Source organism: Penicillium concentricum (assembly GCF_028827145.1).
Source record: "Penicillium concentricum strain IBT 3081 chromosome Unknown utg000001l_segment0_segment0, whole genome shotgun sequence".
Lineage (NCBI taxonomy): Eukaryota > Fungi > Ascomycota > Eurotiomycetes > Eurotiales > Aspergillaceae > Penicillium > Penicillium concentricum.
The window spans coordinates 4,285,191-4,308,045 of record NW_026622754.1 but is presented as its reverse complement, the minus strand read 5'-3'; the positions used below and the strand labels follow the sequence as shown (position 1 = coordinate 4,308,045).

Below are 22,855 nucleotides of genomic sequence, written 5' to 3'. Positions count from 1 at the left end.
ATACCTATTTTGTTGTTATGTTTTAGGGGTTTATGAAGCTGGAAGACAGAATCAATGCTGCCTTGAAAAGCGAATATGAAAAACTAACCGAGAGGCAGCATGAAATGCATGACCTTGATGAACTAGATGGCCAATAGAACGAGAGTTTTACAGGGCTTGTATTTCCTGGTTCTTACACCAACCTGAGTAGCCAGCTGTCGTGGAGTCAGTGGCCCGCGGGGGCCCTGGGGTAGTTCAACAATCAGGTAATCCAGTATTTCATTCCAAGGTTGGGTTCTACCTACTAGATAGGTACAATGCATAGTGCCTCGTAAATGTAGCAAAACACCAAATACTTTGGGCCGATCTTGGCAGTATAATCCGGACAATAAGGAGCGTACAAGCCAGTGTCGGTTCTTACCAAGTTCAGCTTTATAACATTTAAAGGTGTCAAGTTACAGATTGATTAACGCTAACACCACATTGTGTCGAGGGACTATACTTCCATGTGGGATTTTGGTCTACCCTTGTCGTAATCTCTGCTCTGTTACCCCATGCCTTCGTGACCTGGTGACTGCGGGTGTTCAATCACTCGGGTCCGTATAACTTCAACTTGTAAAGATACGAAGCTTGCTGAAGAGTGATATGTCCCTGTGGAAGAAAGGAGATTCCCACCAGTAGCACCTTTTAGCCACAACGCGGTGTCGACTGTTTTCCATCTCTTCTTTTGCCCTCGTGTAGGTGGTAACCTCTTGCGTACTTTCTTTCTCTTTTATTTCTCACCCTTTAGCTATCCCATTCATTCTGCTCGCCCTTTCTACACACCATCTTTCTCTCCTTTTTTCCTTGCCTGCCTGTATTTCTTCTTCATCATATTTCTTCATCGCCCATCTCCTCGACCTCGATCCCGCCTTTCTCCCCTATCTGCCGGCACCAGTTTATTTGTGTCTGCCACTTTTGACTCTTGTCTATCTCTTTACACTCTGATATTCCTCGCCACCTGCGGCGACTTTTACTCTCTCGGTCAACTTGGTCTAAAGCAACGCACTTATCTGTTATTTGCATCATCGGCTATCTTTATGTGTCTCCTGGTATGTCTCACTTGGCCTGAGCCTACAGCCCGTCACCTTGGGCCCCACTTCTTGTATCCTGCTCCCATGCTCTCATGGCTAACAATCACTCCTCCAGCCCTGATCTGCCACGATGACAGGCGTGCCTGATAGAGTTCCGAAGTCGGAATCCAGCCCAGCGATTTGTGAGTCCGGTCTCTCTTGATGAGGCATGTCTTCTCTCTAATTAGTCTCTTCATTTCTCTAGCTGGGTTAGCTGTTCAAATGCCGGTGTCTTGCAGTATACCTGATATCACTTCAACCCACCCAATTCCCGGTTCCTCTCTGGAACATCTCACCAGAGACATGAAAAACCTGGTGAAAAAGATTCAAGACCTCAGTCATTTGGGTATCGAAGACAGCAAGATCATGCTTCCGAAGATATGTGTCGTCGGTGACCAGAGCACCGGGAAAAGCTCCCTTATCGAGGGTATCTCCGAGATCAAGGTACCTAGATCCGAAGGAACATGCACTCGATGCCCATTGGAGATAAATCTGTCAGAAAGCAATGACTTCTGGAAATGTGTGATCCATTTATCACGCCGCTACATCTTCGATCCGTCGAAGCGCATGAAGGTGCCCAAGAAATCAGAGCCACTGGGGCCATGGATTGGCCTTGGCGGCCAGGATGATGAACATTTTGTCACCTTGGACAATAAACAGGAAGTGAAAAAAGCTATCTTCTGTGCCCAGTTGGCGATCTTAAACCCAAGCACAGATCCGCAGGACTTCGCGCCCGGAACTATGGCCGACATGCCACCTCCTCAGGTCAAGTTTTCTCCGAACGCCGTGCGTTTGGATATCTCTGGCCCGGGTCTTCCCAATTTATCCTTCTACGATCTGCCTGGAGTGATTAGCCAGACGGAGCAGGACAATGAAAAATACCTGGTGAATTTAGTTGAAAACCTGGTCAAGGACTATGTTTCTCAGGAGCATTGCATTGTACTCCTCACACTACCCATGACGGATGATGCAACGAATTCAAGTGCTGCTCGCCTCGTCCGGGACATCAAAGGCGCAAAGGAACGTACCCTTGGGGTGTTGACCAAGCCGGACCTCCGCCCCCCTGGGGGAGCGTTTGCCCAATGGCGTGAAATTCTGGACGGAACCAAATTCAAGCTTGGTCACGGTTACTATGTCATTCAAAACAATCCCGATACACTTGTCAATCATGTTCAAGCGAGGAATGAGGAAGAAATCTTCTTCAGCTCTCCACTGTGGACAAGGGATCTCGCCTCATTTAAAGACCGCTTTGGTACCCGCCAACTTCAAACGGCATTGTCCGACCTGTTGATGCGTCAGATCTTAGGATCCCTGCCATCAATCATTGCTCAGATTGATGAAAAGTCAAAGGCCATTGACGCAGAATTGCAGACATTGCCCAATCCTCCCACTGAGGATGTGCAGTGGATCCTTTGGGGCAAAACCTCGGATCTTGAACGGAAAATCCATGAACTGTTTGATGGGACCCCAAGCATCGAGCATAGTTCTTCCCAGCGAAAGCCGCTTCAAGAGCAGTGGAACAAGATTGTGATGGATCTCCAGACTGCACTTGCGAAGACACGCCCTATCTTGGATGTGGCTGCGCAGAAAGACAATGAGGACTTAGCCGAAGTCGTTGACTCAGATTGTGAAATGAAGATCGTGGGCGTGAACATATCAACACCCAAGAAGAGAAAGTCGCCTGCGAGCGCTAGTTCTACATCCGAACCAGCAACTCCTAGAAGGACTGTGTACAGCACCTCCCACTTCGAGGGGTCCACGTCCGCTCGAATCACACTTCAGCAACTTACGGAACTTAAGATTCGGTCGAACACAGTCGGTGTACCAAACCAGCTTGATCCACGGGCGATTGAAAATTTGAACAAAAGAAGTGTTGAGCATTGGGGAAAGCTCATGGAGATATTCCTGAAGGCTACACATAGCCTTGTCCACAGCATGCTGGTTGAAGCTCTGGAGGAGGAGTTTGCACAGTACCACCAGACTGGTCTGTATCAGGAGCTAAGCAGAATCTTGAAAGAATTTATGAGCAAGCTCCGCCGCATTCATCTTCAGATCGCGAAGGACTATTGCAAGTCGGAACACGAGATACCATTCACAATGGCCCAGGGCCAACACCAGATCTTGATGCAACAGGCTTCAAAGTCGTTGAAAGATCGTCGGCACAATGCTCGCGCCACATGTTGGCTCAAAATCCGTGGCCACGATATGAATGACGAAAGGATATCTGACAAGATCAAGAAGATCCAGTCAGACCAACTTGGTCCTGATAGATATTCTCAGGAGATTGAGATGATGGCTGTAAGTCTTCTAGGGAATATTTCCTGACATTTACTAATTGCCGTCACAGAGCTCACTGGCCTACTACGATATCGCGTCTTCTCGTTTCTTGGACGTCTTGTGCCAATCGACTCACATGAAGTTGTTCCGGGCTTGCCGTGCAGGCCTCGTCAATACTCTTCGTGACGACCTGGAGATTTTCGGCGATAACGGTGAGTATACCCATTTTGCATGTCGAGTATAAGGTTGAAAATCATACTAATAGGTGATCTAGGTCGTGCGCGCTGTCTCGATCTCATGACGGAGGACCCTGAGCGCCAGCATCGCCGTGCTCAGTTACTGAAAGAGCGAGAGAAGTTTTCCAAGGCCCAAGAATGGTTGGATTCTGTCCGAGATGAGGACATGGAGATGGAAGACGTTGATCAAACTGATCTTGCAGACATCAAAGAGGATTGGTGCTGATTAACGAAGTTGTTGTGTCATTGTAGTCTTTATGACTTATGCTACTCACACCGCTATTGATTGAGCCAGATGTGGGCTTGAATTTGCTGTTCTGAGGGAGTGTCCGTGGACTTCCACAGTGTTTCGAATGTGATGGAGTGCTGGAGAGATGGATGAAGTGGAAAATTGTAAGCACAAATGAATAGCAGAGCAAAAATACAAAAAAAGAAATTGTACCAATTACCATCAATTGACAGCATCTACATACATCGAAGTTGTAAGAGCCATCGAGAAACTCATCATCTAAGGGGCAAAATAGTTGTGTGTGTTTCATACGGCGCCACATTTATCTACAAATTGCTTTACCCTGCGCTATAAAACACTGCTGGCACCTGCGGGCAGAAGGAAAAGAACTGAGGCGAGCTTTTTATTCCTGGCTAAATCTGTCCATTCGGTCATTTCCTTCAACTCCAAATCGTCAATCTCCGAAGCATCCAACTCCATCTTCTCGGCAATGATCTTGTGGATGCTGTAGTCTATCTGATAGACTCGCAGCAAGTATGCCTGGGGAAGTCTGGTCTGGCCGAATGGCTCATCCCCCAAGTTTTCACCGCCGTATTACTCTTGCCAGGTTGACTGTCCGTCTATTCGTGGGTAGTCTTGCTTATTTACAAAGACTAACCTCGCACTTGCACCGGTCTGAGTTTGTCCCTTAGCTTTCTCCTGATCTTTCTTGAACAGGTCCATGTTTCGAAGTTGCCAACAATTTCCGCAGATGATACGATCCCGCGTGAAACTGTTGTCCTCGTGTGATCGAGCGATTTCTGACAAAGCTTCGTCAACCTCTTTGTATAGAGGGTTTTGCAGTCTTCACACCTGACTTTCCGGTTCTCAGGATCCCTAGCTGTGATCCAGAAACATCCATGATCTCGGCCATTCACAAAGCACATGCCGCACACCCATTCTTTTAGAATCTGATGCCAGTGTCAAACACTCCTCCGTTGTTCGTTAGGGGTGTCTTAGATTTTTGCTTCTGGGAGGGGCGGTGACAATGCCAACAATCGCTGCGGTCCCATTTCTTTCTCCAAGACTCCTCTGAGTTTCTGTCTTCCCAACACGGCAAGCATAGTTTCGTTGTCCTCCAAGCAAGGAGGTTCACATGTGAGAGATCGACCGCCTCTAATTGCTCTGGAAAAATCCCAACCTGCCGGTAGGATGGCACAACTCCATACACCCTGCCATAGTAGTAGAGATAGATCACTCTCTTACCACTAGGTAAATGTCAGCCATCATGTAAAATCTTGCTGTCAATTTGCTTGAACCAGACAGTATGGTTGAAGGAGGGCCAAGAGATACTTTTTTTGCTTGATCCCGCATAAAGCCGACAGCAGCAACAGGATGTTGGACCAAAGTGGGTGTTCTTAGCAAGTTTGCGTTCTGAGTCGCCGAAAGTATTTGTAAATGTATGCGCGATGCCAGGAAGTAAAAGAGGGGTTGTGAGCTGGTGACACTCTGTGGGTAGTTGACAGGCTCACTCCTGGTCTGTGAGGTAATTCGATCTCCGAACTCGGTATACGAGGGTACCCGTCGATTTTGATGAATGAAGTGGTCTCCATGGCTACCTACGGAGTACATAAGTAGTAGATGTAGTAGACCATGTGTATGGGGTATTGATGAAAGGTCGACCGTTGATTGGTTATAATTGGGGTCGTCCCACGGGTAGCGAAAGAGTTTGTCGAATGACGAGCGATCGTTGAAAGGCGGTCTCCACTTTCGCAAAAAACAGGGTGAGGCTGACGAATGAGATGTAGCGACAGGATCTTGGTAGGGCAGATGGAAATCTCTGATTGGTACAGAAGTCACAGGAGGACCCAAGGTGTTCAAGATGCAATTTAAACAAAGCTTCAGCTGGTCAAGGTGCTCATAGCCTGAGAAGATATAAATGGAGAGCTCCTAGATGATGGGATTTGGAAAGATCAAGTATATTGAAGAGAGAGGAAGCTACTATATAGGTGACCGGGAGCAAACAATATGTGTCACGTGACCTTTAACAGAGACAGAGTAGATTAGATCAAGAACAAGGTAAAAATCCGTAGATAGTAAGGTCAAACCTTATAAAAGTGAGGACGAACTGAGAGAAAGATGAGAACAAAGTGAGAATAAAGTGAAAATAAATTATTCCATGGATAGTTCGTACTCTGTAAGCTTAAAGAGAAAATGTAAATACAAATGTATAGCATAGCCCAGCAAAAATATATTATACATTACTATCAATTGATAACGATCTATATACGGAGTACTCCGTAGTATATCGACCGATGGATGGTTCGATTTACAGATCCCGTTAAAATGTAAAGAATTCTTGGATACGGGGAACAATTATCATTCTTTTTTTCGGGTCAGTTTTTCATTTCTTATTAGAAAATGATCCTTGTTCTATAGGACCCCTGCAAAGCATGGCACGTACAGTCGGAAAAATCTCCCAAGGGCCAGATCACCGGGACGAGACTACCTAAATTGGGAGCGACCATAGATATGATTGGTTCGCTGTCACTCTTTTCTCCACCTTGGAGTAATACATTATCCAAGGTTCAGCCTAAGTATGGATTCGTACTTTGGTCTGGTTTCAACTGCCGAAGTGATACTCCGCGGAGTATCCAGTCAACCGAGGGCCGCAAAAGAACTTTCTAATTCTTTTCAGGGGCAATGTAATCAGAATTTTCTAAGAGTTCCGGAGTACTTTTGGGGGCGATTTGGGGGGGCAATTGTCTCACATCAATGTGGGGGCTTAAAACGAACAATTAAAATAAGTTTGTTGGGTGTGATATTCACTCAATCGGGACTCCGTGCCTTATTAAATAATGCATGTGGTAATTTGAGAAGCAATTGAGCTAAATCATAATTGAAAAATGGCTCATGCCTTAACGATCTGCTGCAGAACCTCGGCCAGACGATCCGGCATACTCAGGAAGGGCGAGTGCGAGCTAGGCAGCCGGTAAGTGTTTTCCGGCCCACCCATCTTAGAAGCAAATAGTTCCTGGAATGGGGGTGGCAGGGCACGATCCTGCTCACAGATAATATACGCGCAGGCGATGTCGACCCAAGGCTCATAAGTGGACTCGCCGGAGAATACAGCACGCGAGGTGTGTGATGCCAGCGCGTTCCACTTCTCCTGCTCCTCGACAGAAATATCCTGCCAGCCAACCTCTCCGGCACCATCTGCCAGGACGTGATCACCCTATCCACTAGTCAGCTTTGTCCTCTTGTGGCGCACATTTCGTGTTTCAATTATGTATCATTTCCAAGATAGGCTTACCTCGACCTTCATCCAGGGTAGATAGTTTCCTCCCAGCATACCCAACAAGCTTTGACCCTTGTCTAGGGCAAATGCAGCCAGGTATACAACCTTCACAACACCGCCAGTCTTGCCCTCAGCCGCACGAGCAGCTTTATTCAGTCCTTCGACAGACGAGGAAGCAACCACGCCGCCATAGGAGTGTGCAACCACAACCAAGTCGCGCCCCTCGTCTGCAAGCCTCGTCAACACATTGCGTAGGGAGGTACTATCATCAGCTAGAGTCTTAGAAGGCGGCTCAGCGCCAATTGAAGGATGCGCGGGGCACTCGGAGGGAAATCCGAGGGTTTCCAGACGGGAGCGGGTAGCATCAAAGACGGCTGGGAGGACCCAGGCACCCAGGGAGAATACGAATGTTGGGTTCGTCATTGGTAGAGGCTGAGATTTATGAGGTAGATATTATTCTGAAAAAGATTCCAGAAACAAAGACTATTTACGAAAGCCCAAGGGCGGAATGGTCGGCATATTAGCGTATTCCTCGTAGGTTCACACATTGTCTCCTGGAACACAAGCCAAAAATTCATCCTTATTTCAGCCTAACCCATCTCGATGTTCCCTGTACCGAGTAGACTAAGTGGCTTGATGTGAGGCCTCGGTTCGCGGTAGCGTTGTTTGATGGCGAAAATCGATCAATGAGCATTAAGCATTGACATTGCCCATGGGACTAGCCAAGTCGTTCCATGGAAATATTCATTAAATCGACTTATATAGTACCATGCTAAACCTATCTAGGTAATTGGCAATGAAAAATGGTCTTGGCATCTTGGATAAGTCCCACTTTGACAACTGGGAGGCTAGGGCTAAAGGATTCACATGGCAAAGCCTACGTAGAGGAACTACGATTCTTATTTCAGGTCTGCTACCCCTGCTTCTTCAGTATAATTACTCAATTGTTAACTGTTTCTTGCAAGGTCATGCGATAACAATGGATTCTAGCGATGCGCATGAGAGTACTCAGCCCAGGCAGCGCATCACAAGTATTGTTTTCGCCGTCTTGGCCATTTTCTTTTTGGCGCTGAGACTAGTCGCCCGGGGCATGAAGCGCGTTCACCTAGGAGTGGATGACTGGACTCTGATTGTGGGATTGGTGCGTAGCTCTTGATCTCTTCGGATCCAGTGTCTGTGATAGTCCGATCTAACCCCATGCTAGATCTTTTCGTTGATTATTGCGGGAATCAACCTCGCCTGTAGGTCTTCATTGAGCATCTATCAGTGTGATACAAGCGTAATCTGAGCTAACCATATCGAAAGGTATTGAATATGGCATGGGCACACACACTTATACCATCCCTGCCGAGGATCAATCTATGGTTTTCAAGGTACGAGGAATAAATCCACGTCTGGTCAACTTCAGAGCGCAATCAATGGCATTATCTAATTACACACATCCAAACAGTTGATCTACGCTTTTGAGCCACTCTATATTACAACAGCCGGCATCATAAAATTTGCTGTGCTGCTCATGTACTATCGCATCTTCCCTGTCCGTTTCGTCAAAATCGGTGGACTTGTCCTTGGCGGAATTACTCTCGCTTGGGTTATTGCCATGGATTTCCTCGCCTTGTTTCAGTGCTGGCCAATTGCCAAGGCGTTCAACCCCATGCTTCCTGGTCACTGCATCGTTCTCAAGGGGGCACTGATCGGGAACGGAGTACCAAACTTTGTGATAGACATATGTATTTTGGCTTTACCGGCAAAACTCATCTGGGGGTTGCAGGCAAGTCTGTGGCAGCGTGTATCAATTATATGCGTGTTTCTGACGGGAGGTTTGTACGTGCCATATATGCCTTCAAAAGAGGTTCCCAGCAGAATTCGATGGAAAGCGGATATTTGGGCGTGTGCTGACGAGATATAGCGTCGTAATTGCGAGTATCTATCGCTTCAGCCTCATTTTTATCTTCGATATCACCGATGTGGCTTGGACCCTCGCCGATGCGCAAACCTGGTGTGTCGTTGAGAGCGCTGCTGGTGTCATTTCCGCCTGTCTACCTACTCTCGCCCCAATTGTCAAATATTTCACCAAAGGCGTGATCTCGACCGCTCGCTCGATCTCAAAATCAAATCTGACACAGTCTGGAACTGGAGCTCTTTCACAAGTTGATGCTGGTGAGGCAGGGCTGATCGGTGGAGAGAACAAGGTCACGGTCACAGCCGGCGACGCGCCTCGTCATAGTAATGGGAACTATGCGCTAACAGATATGAGCCCTAACAATCGGGGGAGCTCACATCTAAAAGGCAAGGGTTGGACGATGATAAGCGCCGAAACTGATAGAGATTCAACTTAGATAGGTTGAATCATCAATATGTTGAATCATCTGAAATCCCATGTATTCCTATCTGTTTGCTTGCAGGCCGAGCGATTGTTTGCTAGATCTCAGGGTATAAATATGCTGCTTTATCGTCGATTAAATAGTCATGGTTCTTCTTCCTCTTGATTCTACTGCCAGTATTCGTAGCATCATATCGTAATGGCATCCAGCCCGCCCGAGAACCCTTCAAAGGGCGAAGATCATGAGATGACCGACACTGACGCTGAACACTTTGACTGTGAGATCCACTCGGAGTCCGACCCCGATGATGCCATGGCAAAGTTGATCCCAAAAATTGACGCAATTTCACTCAACGATACTCCCGATTCTATCAAAATCTTTGGTGAACTTATTGAGGGGGAATGGAAAGTCATAGAAGGTGACGATGAAGACAATGAAGACAATGAAAAGCACGAAGGGAATTTACACGATCAAGGCGACAACAACAGCTATTATGAGCAAGATGACCCTAATTTTTGCTTAGCAAATCCCTCATTCAACCCCAACGACGAGCCCGAAGAGGTCCGTCTCGATAGGTTCCGTAGAAGAGTTGGAGATTTAGTACACCTTCTGCATGAGAATATCTGTGAGACCGACTGGAATGAGACAGGCGAAGAAAGATCATGGTGCAATCATGCGCTCAAGCACCCAATTCAGAACACACCCCCAAGCAAGATCATGGAAATATTCGAAGCGGCAATTCCGCTACCTACGAGAGCAATTCTTGGGTCCTCAACCCTCACGTACGAGCATGTAATGGCTCTACCAAGCATTGACCCCTCGGTGTCTCGTCCTGGGGTATATCTTATCTTCTTTACACGACCCGATGGTCAGCAGGTCCAGGTGCCTGGTGAATATTTGATTTCCGTCGCCCCCGAGCAGCCGCTTAAGGTGCCGACTGGGTTGTACACAGGATCCAGTATTAAAAGTTTACATAAACGTCGTGTCCAACACACTTATCAGTTCAACCAGATTGAGAAGAAAGATATAGGTGCAGATAGAGTGATGACCAATGGCAGAAAGGTCATGTACCTCTACTGGTACGCCAAAAGTCATGGCCTTGTGCCGTCTTACAGGCAGATTGCCATTTTTCCGAGTGACATACAGGGGATCGATGTTTCAGATGCCGACACCAGGTGGCTTGTCCGTTTTCTCGAGCAAATTGTGATGATGCTACTGGATACGTATGCACCTAGCGAAGACTCTCATTCCGTGCAACGTTACGGCTATACCGAGGAGATGTACCACGGGGCGCTTTCGCACTGTGAGATCCCCCGAAGCGTTTTTCATCCATTAAACCATGCACTGCCATTGAAGCAGGATGCTGGGTGGGCTATTGGGGCCCGTGTATGCCTAAACTGCAGAAGCGAAGTCACCTCGGCCAGCGGATGGTACTTCGCCCCGGCTGCTGTCGAAGTTGCTGTGTTCTACAATTGCGGGGCTTGCTACTGGTACCGATACCGAAATGGAACTGATCGGCCACCGGACAAATTTGACGGTACTCGTGCGGCGCCTACCGCTGGACCATGCTCGAACTGCCAATCCACTGAGAGCTCCGAATGGAGTTGGCACCCTATAAACGAGGATAATGGGAATGAACGCCAATGGCATCCCACTCTTAATGAGTGGCTCTGTAGGGGGTGTGCTTATTATTGCAACAACCACGGATCTTTTAGGTTTACATCCAGCGACCTTGAAGGGATCGACATTCGGTGCGAAGATTGCAACACTCTTTACTCAAAAAGGTGGGCAACGATCAGCGAGAAAGCACTGCAAAGCATCGAAGACAGCAGTATCCAATGCGATGGTATCATCTGCTCAAATTGCTACTCGAAGCGGAACACGAGCTCGCTGAGGGCTAGAAGCAGAGTCAATGCGAAAGCTAAGGGAAAACCGAAGGGGATAGTCAAGGGAAAACCTAAGAGGAAATACAAGACCATCCTAAAGGCGGGGTTGGTCTTTGAGGATAAGTTTGATAACACACGAATGGACAAGGAACAGATGAGGCAAGAGAATAAAGGCGCAAACGTGAAGCAATATGAGAAGTTCTCCCAAACCAAACTTCTTGTTTCTTACATGCTGCGCGTCTACAAGGACTACAGAGTTGATGGGATTATTGCTGCCGAGGTGGCAGAAGACAAGGTTTTGATGGATGTCAACTAAACGTGTTGGCTATTTACGATCTTGTCTCTTGTCAATCTCTGGACTTTTTTTCGCTCTTGCTCCTGTCCCTCTTCCCTTTTCCGTGGTACTTCTTCCCATTTTGATTTCACTCTCATCTTCTGGTGCCAGGGGTACCCAGCTTGTTTCACTACAATGAGTTCTTTCAATCGTTTCCACCTCACTGAACCTAAGTGACAAGTGAAACTCGAACTTAATCCAAGTGATGGGCAAGTCGGAGACTTCTGGTATTTCCACGCTTCGGATAGCCTGAAAAGTCTCCTCAACCTCTTCTCTCCACAGATTAACCACATTTTTGCACAGCACCTTCCATTCAGTCAAAAGAACATTTTACGCGGGTTGTATCGAGTTTCTGAGCCCGATGTTGAAAAATGCTAGCGGCCAAGCTCCGAGATAGGCAGGCGTATGAGAGGTCACTTTGTCAAAGGCTTGGTGATGATGTTGTATGCCTAGGCGGCCATAGAGATGGGAAATTTCTTATTTTGATAAAGGATATCATGGATCTGAAACCAATGACAAGTAAAACGTGTCTACCACAAGAATAAAGTTGCACCGGCATTATGGCATCAAATAAAATACCATTATTTGGACATGGTAATCATTCTTTTTCTGTATGTGGTATTTCGTGGACATTGAAACTAGACATCAACCAAGGGACATCCATCTACGAGGGCTTTTTAAGGACCATCACGACAACCGGTATTTTAACTGGCAGAAAATCGTATATCTAGGCCTAGATTTAATTATTTCTGTTCTATATTTTACGGCTAATTATTCTTATCCTTTAATAAACTATAGCACTAACCAAGGGAAGAAATATCTATAAAACAGAATAGGTAAGGAAATATCCGAGAAGACTTCTAGAAAGACTTATAAAAAACCAGGCTGTATAAGACTGGCTATTTTATTATTAGTTACCTTATAGCAATATACTTACTAGATTAGGCCTATGGGTGTTTTTAATACTTATTGGCTACTCCTTTAAAGGGACATCTATTTATTCGGCTTATGTTTAGATGCGCACTATAGATTGCATTATCTACTTCCATTATCCTACTTATGTATATATAGATCAGATTGATATATAGGGGTTTGTATTTTTACTATAAGTGGAATGGGAAAGCAGAGGAAGTATTATATAAAACAAGAGGTGTGAGCCCAATTAGGCCGGTTGTCGTGATGGTCCTTAAAAACCCTCATATCCATCGCTATCATGGCAGCTCAAGCTCACATCTGTAGATAATACGCTATTTCTTCCTCTTAGTTTTTGCCTCCCAGCCCGAAGTTGATAGTTGTTTCATCGTTGGAAGGTCAGTAAGACCTCTGGTGACAGCTGCCCTGTCTTCGCGTTTTTGCTTCTCCTCGGCTGCCCTTTCTGCTGCTTTCACTGCCTCTGTAGTTTCCACCGCTTCCCCTGCTTCTTGCCTCGGGATTTCTTCGCGTTGCATTGCAAATACACTATAGAACTTCTTATCAATTAGCTTATGGAATAATAAAATAGGAGTGGGGTCAAGACCTTGCAGTTGCCAGCTTGGTTTGACTTGTCAAGTATGGTAGCACTATCTGTATAGCCATTAATATCTATTCATGCAAACGAATAGAAATACCACATACCTTCAAATCCAGAGGACAAAGTCTATCGAGGAAATGATCCGCCACGGATTGAGATGGCTTCCTGATGATGGGGGTTAGAGGTCCACAGGAGGGAGAAGATTGCACTTGGGCCAACGACATTTTATAAACAGACACGTATATTTTGCATGCACAGAAACATGAGGGATAATTAGTGCTAAATGAGGGGCGTCATACTGACTTCTTTGTGTTGCTGTATAGCAATCGGGATGAGATCGAGCGTATTGCATCATATCATCTTGGTCTAGGTCTTTCAAATACTTGCCGGACTGGCGATGTAAACGAATGGGTCCACGGTAGCTTCAATGTCTGCATTCCTTTTTATATCAGCAAACAAGGTCACAAACGAGAAAAGAAAGCTCTTATTAGGTTTCCCTTGCCGTACAAAATAGGGGAATTCAAAACCCCCGGCAATATGGATGAAAAACTTCGCTGTGAAGCTGCAACGTTCATTTGGATACATACGCATTGTCCGGAAATATCCATTCCTCAACTGTAGGGAACTAGACTTCTCTGGACTCTCAAAAGATCTATCATATGGCTGTTAGGGCTCCCTTTACCCTGTCCCTATATAGCCCATCAACGTCTGGCCTTACTCGATACCGGGTACTTGGTGATGGACTACATTGGCAACTCCGAAGTTCAAATGCTTTCAGAGACATGGGATGAAGACCGTCAAGACCAAGCCAAAAGAACAAACCTCTTTCGGGGGCTTTCGCGCATGATGCTTTCTTTAAGTCAGATATCACTCCCTCGCATAGGATCTTGGGCCCTCGACTCGAATGGAACTTTGCGACTTTCCAATCGACCTCTCACTCTTCGACTTCATCAATTAGAAAACGGTGGAATTCCGACGAACATCAGTCGAATCTTGACCTACTCAGCAGCGGACTTATACTACCTCGATATTTTGTCTTGCCATGATAGTCACATACGGTATCAGCCAAACTCTATAAGCGATGCGGATGATGGCCGAGCCCAGATAGCAAGATTGACGATAATGAAAGCGCTCCTACCTCATTTTTCTAACAAAGAGCTTCGAGAAGGGCCCTTCCTATACAGACTCACCGATCTCCATCCCAGCAACATATTCGTTGACAGCGATTGGAATGTCAAGTTTGTGATTGATCTCGAATAGGCATGCTCACCTCCGGCGGAGACGTTGCGTCCTCCATACTGGTTGACTGGTTGTTCAGTCGACGAACTAATAGACGAGCAGCTTGAAACCTTTAGTGAGGCCTACGAAGAGTTTGTTGGTGTTTTTGAGGAAGAAAAACGGGTTTCCCCTATCAACAATGACCATTCATATAGGACCAATCTGATGAGCAACGGTTGGCAAGTCGGAAACTTTGGGTATTTCCATGCCTTGGACAGCCCGAAGGGTCTATTCAACCTCTTCACTCAACATATTTACCCCCTTTTTGCACCTTCCAGTCAGCCAAAAGACGATTTTGCACGGGTTGTATCGGACTTTTGGGCCCCCGATGTTGAAAAGGTGCTAGCGACCAAGCTCCGAGATAAGGAGGAGTATGAAAAATCACTTTGTCAGAGGTTTGAGGATGCTGCTGTTAGCGACGAAGATGGGACTTCGGAGCATTAGGTGGAATTTGGATGTTTCTATACTTACAAGTCTTATGTATCATAAATGCAAAACTCGGAGGCAGAGAAGTAAAACTTTGGGAGATCTAGCTATTGCGCGGAATTTGATGAGCAGTGAAGTCGGGCAGGTTGTATACAGACTCTCAGTGACGGGCACGTCATTGAGAGGAAGGTATTCAACCCCAGCACGCCACACCTGTCAAGATTGTCCAAAATAGCCCTCAGCAAGGGGTAGATATCTATAGCGTATATCAATATGAAGCCGTTCAGAAAGATAAATCAGATAAATCAAAGCATTGAAAAGTGGCCGAAAGGAGTAAAATGTTGTCAGGTGCCCCACCGAAACCGTCGTCTTGGCGTTTAGGAGCTTCGGGGTTTCTCTGGCCTTTCCTATATTTATATTCTCTTCACATCTCCTTGCATACCGTCATGCTTAATATACCAATGCGTGATAATCACAATACTCAGGCTTCCACCAAGGCCGTGATCTTGGTAAGTTGCGGAATCTTCGCGGTAAACAATAGCTGACACCTTGTCCACAGGTCGGAGGCCCTTCAAGAGGCACTCGGTTCCGCCCATTGTCACTCGATGTGCCCAAGGTATGCATCTGCATCTCATTTAATTGTTCATAAGGATCTGCACTGGACAAAAATTGACACCGCAACTCCCATAGCCCCTATTCGAAGTCGCCGGCCACCCCATCATCCACCACTGCCTGAAGGCGGTGGCTAAGGTCCCCGATGTACGCGAAGTGATTTTGGTCGGATATTACGATGAGAGCGTATTCCGGGATTTCATCAAGGATGCCTCGAAGGAATTCCCTCAGCTCCGCATCCTCTACCTGCGCGAGTACACGGCGTTGGGCACCGCAGGTGGCCTATACCACTTCCGTGATGCGATCCTCAAGGGTAAGCCCGAGCGGCTGCTCGTGCTGAACGCTGATGTCTGCTGCTCATTCCCGCTGGGCGAGATGATGCGGTTATTCGAGGAGAAGGACGCCGAGGCTGTGATTCTGGGTACACGGGTGTCGAACGACACCGCAACGAACTTCGGATGCATCGTGTCCGACTCGCACACAAAGCGTGTGCTGCACTACGTCGAGAAGCCCGAGTCGCACATCTCCAACCTGATCAACTGTGGCGTCTACCTCTTCGCTACCGAGTGCATCTTCCCCGCCATCCGCAGCGCCATCAAGCGCCGCACTACCCGCCCCCGCCTTCTCTCGTACCCCTCCTCCGACAACCTGGAATCCTCCTTCATCGCCACCGGCGACGACGAGGACGCCGAGAAGAACGAGGTCCTCCGTCTGGAGCAAGACATCCTCTCCGATCTGGCCGACAGCAACCGCTTCTTCGTCCACGAAACCAAGGACTTCTGGCGCCAGATCAAGTCCGCCGGTTCTGCCGTGCCTGCTAACGCCCTGTACCTCCAAAAGGCATTCCAGGCCGAGTCCCCTGAACTCACTCCCCCTCTGCCACCATCGTGCCTCCGGTCTACATCCACCCCACTGCCTCCGTCGACCCCACCGCCAAGCTCGGTCCTAACGTCTCGATCGGCCCGCGTGTTGTGGTTGGCGCCGGTGCCCGTATCAAGGACTCGATCGTCCTTGAGGACACCGAGATCCGCCACGACGCCTGCGTCATGCACTCGATCATTGGCTGGAGCAGCCGTGTCGGTGCCTGGGCTCGCGTGGAGGGCACACCCATCCCCGTGGGTAGCCACTCTACCAGCATTGTCAAGCAGGGTATCAAGGTGCAGAGCATCACCATTCTTGGCAAGGAGTGTGCTGTTGGCGATGAGGTCCGCGTCCAGAACTGCGTGTGCTTGCCTTACAAGGAACTCAAGCGGGTATGTATTATTTCTAGTTTCTTTAATGTGCCATTGACTAACGTTCCCTATAGGATGTGTGCAACGAGGTCATTATGTAAACTCATTCTTGGTCATCTATGGTCGAAAATCATCCTGATCTTCTCGTTGATACGACTTCATTGTCGGGTTTGTCCCATCTCATCTCATCTTATGGTTGGATGGTTATTTGCTTCTTGAGCGCAGCCGATCTAAGGATCTTTTTGTTTTAATCTAGAACGAACCCAAAATGAAAGAGTCGTTGGATTTCTTGCATTGGTATTTGTTATACCTGTGGGTTTTATTTTCGTATAAATATCACATATCCCAGTAAATGATCCTCGAAACGCCGTCATGCAGATTCCGTGTCAACCCAAAACACCCGAATATGAACCTTGAGATGCACCCCAGATAAATATCGTAAAATCACGCTTGCTGCCATGAAAGCAAAGAGAAAGAAGAAGAAGAAGAAGAAGAAGAAGAAAGAAACCCCAAATACCAAAAGCCCACTCAGCGATACATAGCAGGGTCATACCCAGTATTCTCAGCAGGCCTCTGGTGCCCATCCTGTTCGTAGGCACTAAAACGTACTCTGGGTGCACCACGGTGACTCATGCCAGGCGCAGAATCATAATAATCCTGCGCGTCACCGGCATGAGCATATTCTAAGTTGTGCTCATAAAGCGGAGGCGCTGGCGCTGGCGCATGTCCCTGATGTCCCTGGCCATAGCCACCGGACATAGCAGGGGGCACATTATCATAATCGTGCAAGGCAGGTGTGGACTCGCTGTGGCGGTCATCCATCTTGACATCGAATGCGCCCGAGTCATCGAGGCCTGGCTGTGATCCCATAGCATCGTAAACGCCGAGACGAGTCTGGCGACGGCGCACGACCACGTCCAGCCATACCGCGGCGATGTAGGAGACCAGACCGATGATGGTGAATGTGAAGAGGGCTTTGTAGCTTCTGCACACTGCGATACCGGTCGAATTTCCCCAGTAGGCTGCTGTGCAAGTTGTTGTTATTGTACTTGCTATGCTCCAGCTCAGGAGGCCCAGAGAAAGGGCCCAGAGGATTGTTAGGAGGATGTTGAGTGATATGGAGAGCTTTGTTGATAGGCCGCAGCTGCAGTGGATTACTGAGGTTAGGAGGATGTTGAGGAGGGAGAGGCCTGATGAGACGAAGAGCTGGTTGATTTTTTGTTAGTATTTGATAGGAGAGATGGTTTATTTGGATGTTTATTTACCACGAGGAATGAATATGGTAGTTTGAAGCCATCGGCGTGGAGATGGTAGGTAAACACTGCCAAGATCACGCCTACGACGATTGAGGAGAGGAAGATCAGAAAGCGGATGAGATGAAATGGCAGCGGCGGGTATGCCGAGGGCTTAACGGAGGGAGATTTCATGGCGAGATGTGAAGAAGTGAAGATGGAAGAAATAATTCAGTCTGAGATGTCCCTACGGTCTTCATGATCAGCGCTCCACTTGACACGTTTGGGGCTGCGTCATCTATTTTTATCGGGCAGTGCAGCTTTGGAGACATTTTTGGAATTGTTTCAAGTTAAATATTAAATTATGGAGATGCAAACGTAAGAGAACATTGGAATATCATTTCAATAATATCCTTCTTTGGTCAATAATTGAAATCCTCATAGACCACTGTTTTTCCAACCAGCCAATTTAGAACCATCCGCTTTAACGCGACACCCGCACAGAGATACCAAACATCTGCTAGCGCAAGGTCTAGGTCCTGAGCTTGCATCCTTCGTCGTATCAATTGCACCCCAGACGACTCGATGCCGTCCCACATCCGCCGATCGGCTCCATCAAGCTCCACATTGGTGATAAACAAAGTCGTTGACAGGGGCAACTGTGGCCACCGCTGGAAAATATCATGCACCAGCCCCAAATCATTGAATGAGATTGACCAGAATAACCGCAGCTGGGAAATATCCAATTCTGGAAGCTGGGCGAGAAGGGGTGTGATGCCAATACCGCCCGCCACGTAGGGGATAATGGACTTTCCAGATACATGAAAGCTTCCTCCGAATCCTTTGAGTGGTACTTCTAGTCCGGCTCGTTCATTTACTCGAGAGAGATATCCAGTAACAGGACCATGTCGTCGGACCATGATCTCGAATTGATCAGCGGGTATATCGCGACCGGGGCACGAAGACACGGTAAAGGTCCGAACATAGTCATCGTTTAGACTGGTTGGATCGTCATCGCGCATGTGACTATAGCCCATATTCAGCTCATCTGCAAATGACATTGTGACATACTGTCCCGCACTCCATGAAATTGGTTTGCGGCCGGAGATGCGAAACCGAAACCGTTGGATGGATGGTGTAATGTCTTCTTTTTTTATTAACGTTGCCACTTGGTCTGAACCTCTGTCTTGGGTGCCAGGGAGTTGTTTCTCATTGATGAGATATCGCACGCTAGGATTGTACGGAGAAGGCTCCCCGGCCTCGCCACGGAATGCCAACCCGTTTTCAACAAAGATTGCTGCTGCGATGGTGACTCGTACGGCGAGATTCGATCTTGGTAGGATAGCAGCTGCATCTTTCCCAGCTAGTATCTCGGTCGACCCAGTGAAATAGAGGACGTTGCCGCTGTCAAAATCGGGAACGACAAAACCAGCCAGCGGGGTGGTTTCTAGATTCCCCAGCGTTTGATAGAGTCTATTTCCCGAGTACTCAGGATAAACAAGAACAGCACCGCTAGCACCGTTGGATTCAACACGCATGAATCCTTGTGGACCCCCACGGGTGTTTGTATCCATGGTTGATGCTCCATGAGACGAAGACACAAAAATAGTATCCGCACGAGAGAGCAGCTCAACTGCAGCAGGACTCAATTGTGGCGAGTCGGAGATCAGCTTAGGATCAGACTGCGCAGGTACGATATGCTTCTTATTCATGTATTTAGGGCAGTTCCCTAGACTCTCTTCAATGTGGACAACCAACTGTCCCTCTCCTGCGTCTTCATCAGAAAGTGAGCCCGCCACCATCCTGCCATACAGCTTCACTCTCCGACGGTTCTCCAGGTCAACTGCCAGCCCCGAGACCATTTTTCCTGTGTATGCATCAGTTTGGTTATCGGTCAATAGCGCCTGCACAACGGGGTCGTATTTGCTGTCCACTTGTGTCCGAAGGTCGATTAGCGATTCAGCAACTGGCTTTGCAAAGCCCGCTGTGCCGCCCCATATCGTTGACCATGGCCGGCCTTGGGAATCCAATGTACCCAGGGCAAGCAGCGGGGATTGTTGAACAAATGATGCAGCTCTCGGGCTCAGGTACGGGGCAGTCGGATTATCGCCGTGAGGGACTCGAAGCCAGTGGTGTAATTTCTCCTCGCCCTCGTGCCAGGACACAGTGTTTGTTAGGAGTGAGGCCATCGAGGGAAAATGCAGATACTGAGAAGCTATGAGATCTCCCATGTTGAAAGAGAGTGTTGGTACCTGGGTAAGCGTGGGGATTATTATGATATCATGATTATTCATCTCATCATGTATAGATGCCCAGGGCTTGCAGATGACAGGGACCTATACGCCAATGTATACTAGAAGCTTCAACAGTCTTATATGACATGTCTCTATGGCTATTTAGGTTAAATGGATTCATTTTTTAATGAGATTGTTCTTCACATACAACAGTACGCAGAAATGGGGTGGGTGTGTTGAGTAGGTCTAAAGTACAGCATGATCCATAAATATATATAGCAATGTCAGTCACTCAAAGCTCCCAAAGTCTCCCAGATTTTCCGAATTATTAGACCTATCCTACTATTTCCCTCTTATTTATATAAATGTGCGTCATTTAATTCTCAACATATCAATTTGGGCCCTCCAAGAGCTTGTATAGTGACGAACCAATCAGAACTGCCGCGCCGCGTTATCGACTCTCTGCCTTCGGGGAACTTCTTTATAAAAACAACCTACACTTACACCCGCTCTGCATTTCCCTTTTACAGCTCAATCTTGTGCAACAAAAGCAAACAATTTCAGAGGTGTCACAGAATACACGGGCTTCCCCCGTCCAGATTCCTCCAAAAAAAAAACAGCTCCGAAAGCTTGCGAGTCCCCCATCCCCCACCATGTCGACCTACGAAAGTACGAATCCCCAGCACTCAAATAAATCAGAATCTCCCAAGCTAACATCACTCCAGTCGAACACAATACCACAGACCCCTCAACGGCCCCAAACGCCCGCCGCCGCCGCCCCGACCTCTCCACCTTCTTTTCAACCCTGTCCCAGATCACCCCAGCTCCCGACCACAGACCCCATGCAGTCCCCGTCCCAGGAGATGTGAGCGCAGCATTCTTCTCTCTCGCAGAGGCGCTGGATATGATGCGCCGTGAGGCCGACTCAGCGCCACAAGCCGACGCGCAGGAGGGCACCGATACCGGTCGCGACCTGCTGACCACGATGATCCAGTCGCTGCTCGCGCAGGCAGAGACACCTCCGCGGGAGGTGGAGGGTGTGAATGAGGAATTCTGCGATAGTAAGAAACACTCCCCTAGCTCTCGCCTTGTCCATCAACTTCCCCCGCAATCAGCGGGGTATTCCTTTGTCAATTACATAACTAACCACGTCTGGACTTCTCTAGTGCTCGAACGCGTCCCAAAAGCATCTCTAAAACCCTCTGATATGTGTCCTATCTGCAACAACCCATTCGTGGAAGACCCATACCCGCTCGTTGTCCAATTGCCCTGTCACCCGACACACCGCTTCGATTTGGAGTGTGTGCGGCCCTGGTTGCGGCTACGTGGGACGTGTCCGCTTGACCGTGTGGACTTTGCGAAGCAGCTGAGAGAAAAGGCGGAGGCGAAGAAGAAGCTTGTTGAGGAAGATGAGGAGGAGGAATGGGATGGCATGTATGGTTGAAGAGATTGAGAGACTATGCATATACGTGCATTTTAAACTGTCTATTGTGATGGAGATTAAATGGCAGTATCTCCTATCTTAGCATGAGTGAATGACTGTTGCATTTGCATCGATTGATCATGTACATTCTAATCAAATGAATATTGAGAGTAAGCTTCCTGGCCACCATACCTTGAGCTCGAATAAAGACATAAGCTATCAAACGGTTACTAATGTGAAAAGTCGCAGAGAAACATATAACGGAGGACATTAATGGTGTTTGCATGATATAGGCGTTTAAATCCAGAACTGCATTGGCATCTACATTTCGAGTCAAGATGCAGGCGTACCTCGATGATATCCACAAGACCTAAAGGTCGTTCCCTCGTTGGCTTTCACAGTTTAATTATCGTACCTGCTTCAAAGACCTTTGTTCTCTCTTGGATCTCAGTTTCATTCATGTCTTTGTCTATATCTTTGGTCGCCTTCTTAACAAAGGGCACACAATTTCATTGTGAAGCTATCTCTGTCGAGGATCTTGCCGCAGCTCACATATAAATATCAAGTCCCCAAGTCCTGCTTCATATATTTTCTCACTCCACATCACATCCTCTTCCCAAACTCTTCAACTCATACACTCTTTCTCTATACTTGAACCGAGTCACAGACCGTAACATCCCCGGGGTATCACACATCATTAGGGTATTTTCTTCTCTCATTTCCCCCCTGCGCGACTCTCTCTACTCGCTCACTCCCCAAATTACTAGGTATCTCCACGTTTATATGTATACCTCAACCCCTGTTCAGAAAACCAGATACTCACAAGTCCCACCCCATGCAACCACCACAATGTCTCTTCCGCCCTGGGAGACCTTCCTTCTCATTTTTATTTTTCTTGTACTGGGACTGACGATTATGATAATCATGATTCTTGTCAAGGAGTGGACCGAGTACCAAGCTATGCAGTTTTGGCCGAAACTGCGTAGTACTCGCACTCTCGATCTGGAGTCGGGCCTTTATTTGCTAAAGGACGTAAAGGAACTGACATGGCGCATTGAGCAGATGGAAACAGATATTGGTCGCGGGATCCAGCTTGCTGAATACCTCTCCGAATACCATGATGAACCCCCACTGCCTTGATCGCTTTATAAATGTCAGGATAACTACCTGCCGATAACAGACGCAAGACACAAAGACCGGATATCTGGATGCCTCCTATGCGTAGGGATAGCGCATGAGATTTCGGCCCGAGTG

The 22,855-nt window shown here is 47.6% G+C and overlaps 12 protein-coding genes across 12 annotated transcripts; 8 read left to right on the top strand and 4 right to left on the bottom strand.

Annotated features, from left to right (window-relative positions):
* Nucleotides 1-1,182: 1,182 nt before the first annotated feature.
* Nucleotides 1,183-3,830, top strand: N7517_001643 (putative dynamin GTPase; the record flags this gene model as incomplete). The annotated part of the gene is made up of 4 exons (XM_056719373.1): nt 1,183-1,234; nt 1,297-3,389; nt 3,439-3,580; nt 3,643-3,830. The coding sequence occupies 4 exons, from the start codon at nt 1,183-1,185 to the stop codon at nt 3,828-3,830; spliced, it is 2,475 nt and encodes an 824-aa protein (XP_056583508.1).
* Nucleotides 3,831-4,181: 351 nt separating this feature from the next.
* N7517_001642 (uncharacterized protein) lies at nt 4,182-4,556 on the bottom strand (the record flags this gene model as incomplete). The annotated part of the gene is made up of 2 exons (XM_056719372.1): nt 4,182-4,338; nt 4,492-4,556. 2 exons carry the CDS (start codon nt 4,554-4,556, stop codon nt 4,182-4,184), a joined length of 222 nt encoding a protein of 73 aa, XP_056583507.1.
* A 2,167-nt stretch (nt 4,557-6,723) lies between these two features.
* N7517_001641 (alpha/beta hydrolase) lies at nt 6,724-7,533 on the bottom strand (the record flags this gene model as incomplete). The annotated part of the gene is made up of 2 exons (XM_056719371.1): nt 6,724-7,047; nt 7,126-7,533. 2 exons carry the CDS (start codon nt 7,531-7,533, stop codon nt 6,724-6,726), a joined length of 732 nt encoding a protein of 243 aa, XP_056583506.1.
* A 556-nt stretch (nt 7,534-8,089) lies between these two features.
* On the top strand, nt 8,090-9,449 carry N7517_001640 (uncharacterized protein; the record flags this gene model as incomplete). Its single annotated transcript, XM_056719370.1, has 5 exons — nt 8,090-8,251; nt 8,315-8,351; nt 8,416-8,483; nt 8,561-8,899; nt 8,961-9,449. 5 exons carry the CDS (start codon nt 8,090-8,092, stop codon nt 9,447-9,449), a joined length of 1,095 nt encoding a protein of 364 aa, XP_056583505.1.
* A 231-nt stretch (nt 9,450-9,680) lies between these two features.
* Nucleotides 9,681-11,636, top strand: N7517_001639 (uncharacterized protein; the record flags this gene model as incomplete). The annotated part of the gene is made up of 1 exon (XM_056719369.1): nt 9,681-11,636. The coding sequence occupies one exon, from the start codon at nt 9,681-9,683 to the stop codon at nt 11,634-11,636; it is 1,956 nt and encodes a 651-aa protein (XP_056583504.1).
* A 1,665-nt stretch (nt 11,637-13,301) lies between these two features.
* N7517_001638 (uncharacterized protein) lies at nt 13,302-13,785 on the top strand (the record flags this gene model as incomplete). The annotated part of the gene is made up of 2 exons (XM_056719368.1): nt 13,302-13,341; nt 13,442-13,785. 2 exons carry the CDS (start codon nt 13,302-13,304, stop codon nt 13,783-13,785), a joined length of 384 nt encoding a protein of 127 aa, XP_056583503.1.
* A 117-nt stretch (nt 13,786-13,902) lies between these two features.
* N7517_001637 (uncharacterized protein) lies at nt 13,903-14,886 on the top strand (the record flags this gene model as incomplete). The annotated part of the gene is given in 2 exon segments (XM_056719367.1): nt 13,903-14,406; nt 14,425-14,886. 2 exon segments carry the CDS (start codon nt 13,903-13,905, stop codon nt 14,884-14,886), a joined length of 966 nt encoding a protein of 321 aa, XP_056583502.1.
* A 403-nt stretch (nt 14,887-15,289) lies between these two features.
* Nucleotides 15,290-16,813, top strand: N7517_001636 (mannose-1-phosphate guanylyltransferase; the record flags this gene model as incomplete). Its single annotated transcript, XM_056719366.1, has 5 exons — nt 15,290-15,377; nt 15,428-15,484; nt 15,559-16,422; nt 16,479-16,733; nt 16,787-16,813. The coding sequence occupies exons 1-5, from the start codon at nt 15,315-15,317 to the stop codon at nt 16,811-16,813; spliced, it is 1,266 nt and encodes a 421-aa protein (XP_056583501.1). The 5' UTR covers nt 15,290-15,314.
* A 427-nt stretch (nt 16,814-17,240) lies between these two features.
* On the bottom strand, nt 17,241-18,139 carry N7517_001635 (uncharacterized protein; the record flags this gene model as incomplete). Its single annotated transcript, XM_056719365.1, has 2 exons — nt 17,241-17,918; nt 17,978-18,139. 2 exons carry the CDS (start codon nt 18,137-18,139, stop codon nt 17,241-17,243), a joined length of 840 nt encoding a protein of 279 aa, XP_056583500.1.
* A 227-nt stretch (nt 18,140-18,366) lies between these two features.
* Nucleotides 18,367-20,175, bottom strand: N7517_001634 (putative oxidoreductase, FAD-binding; the record flags this gene model as incomplete). The annotated part of the gene is made up of 1 exon (XM_056719364.1): nt 18,367-20,175. One exon carries the CDS (start codon nt 20,173-20,175, stop codon nt 18,367-18,369), a length of 1,809 nt encoding a protein of 602 aa, XP_056583499.1.
* Nucleotides 20,176-20,831: 656 nt separating this feature from the next.
* N7517_001633 (uncharacterized protein) lies at nt 20,832-21,622 on the top strand (the record flags this gene model as incomplete). The annotated part of the gene is made up of 3 exons (XM_056719363.1): nt 20,832-20,847; nt 20,904-21,239; nt 21,345-21,622. The coding sequence occupies 3 exons, from the start codon at nt 20,832-20,834 to the stop codon at nt 21,620-21,622; spliced, it is 630 nt and encodes a 209-aa protein (XP_056583498.1).
* An 828-nt stretch (nt 21,623-22,450) lies between these two features.
* On the top strand, nt 22,451-22,741 carry N7517_001632 (Zinc finger RING-type; the record flags this gene model as incomplete). Its single annotated transcript, XM_056719362.1, has 1 exon — nt 22,451-22,741. One exon carries the CDS (start codon nt 22,451-22,453, stop codon nt 22,739-22,741), a length of 291 nt encoding a protein of 96 aa, XP_056583497.1.
* Between the last annotated feature and the right edge of the window lie 114 nt (nt 22,742-22,855).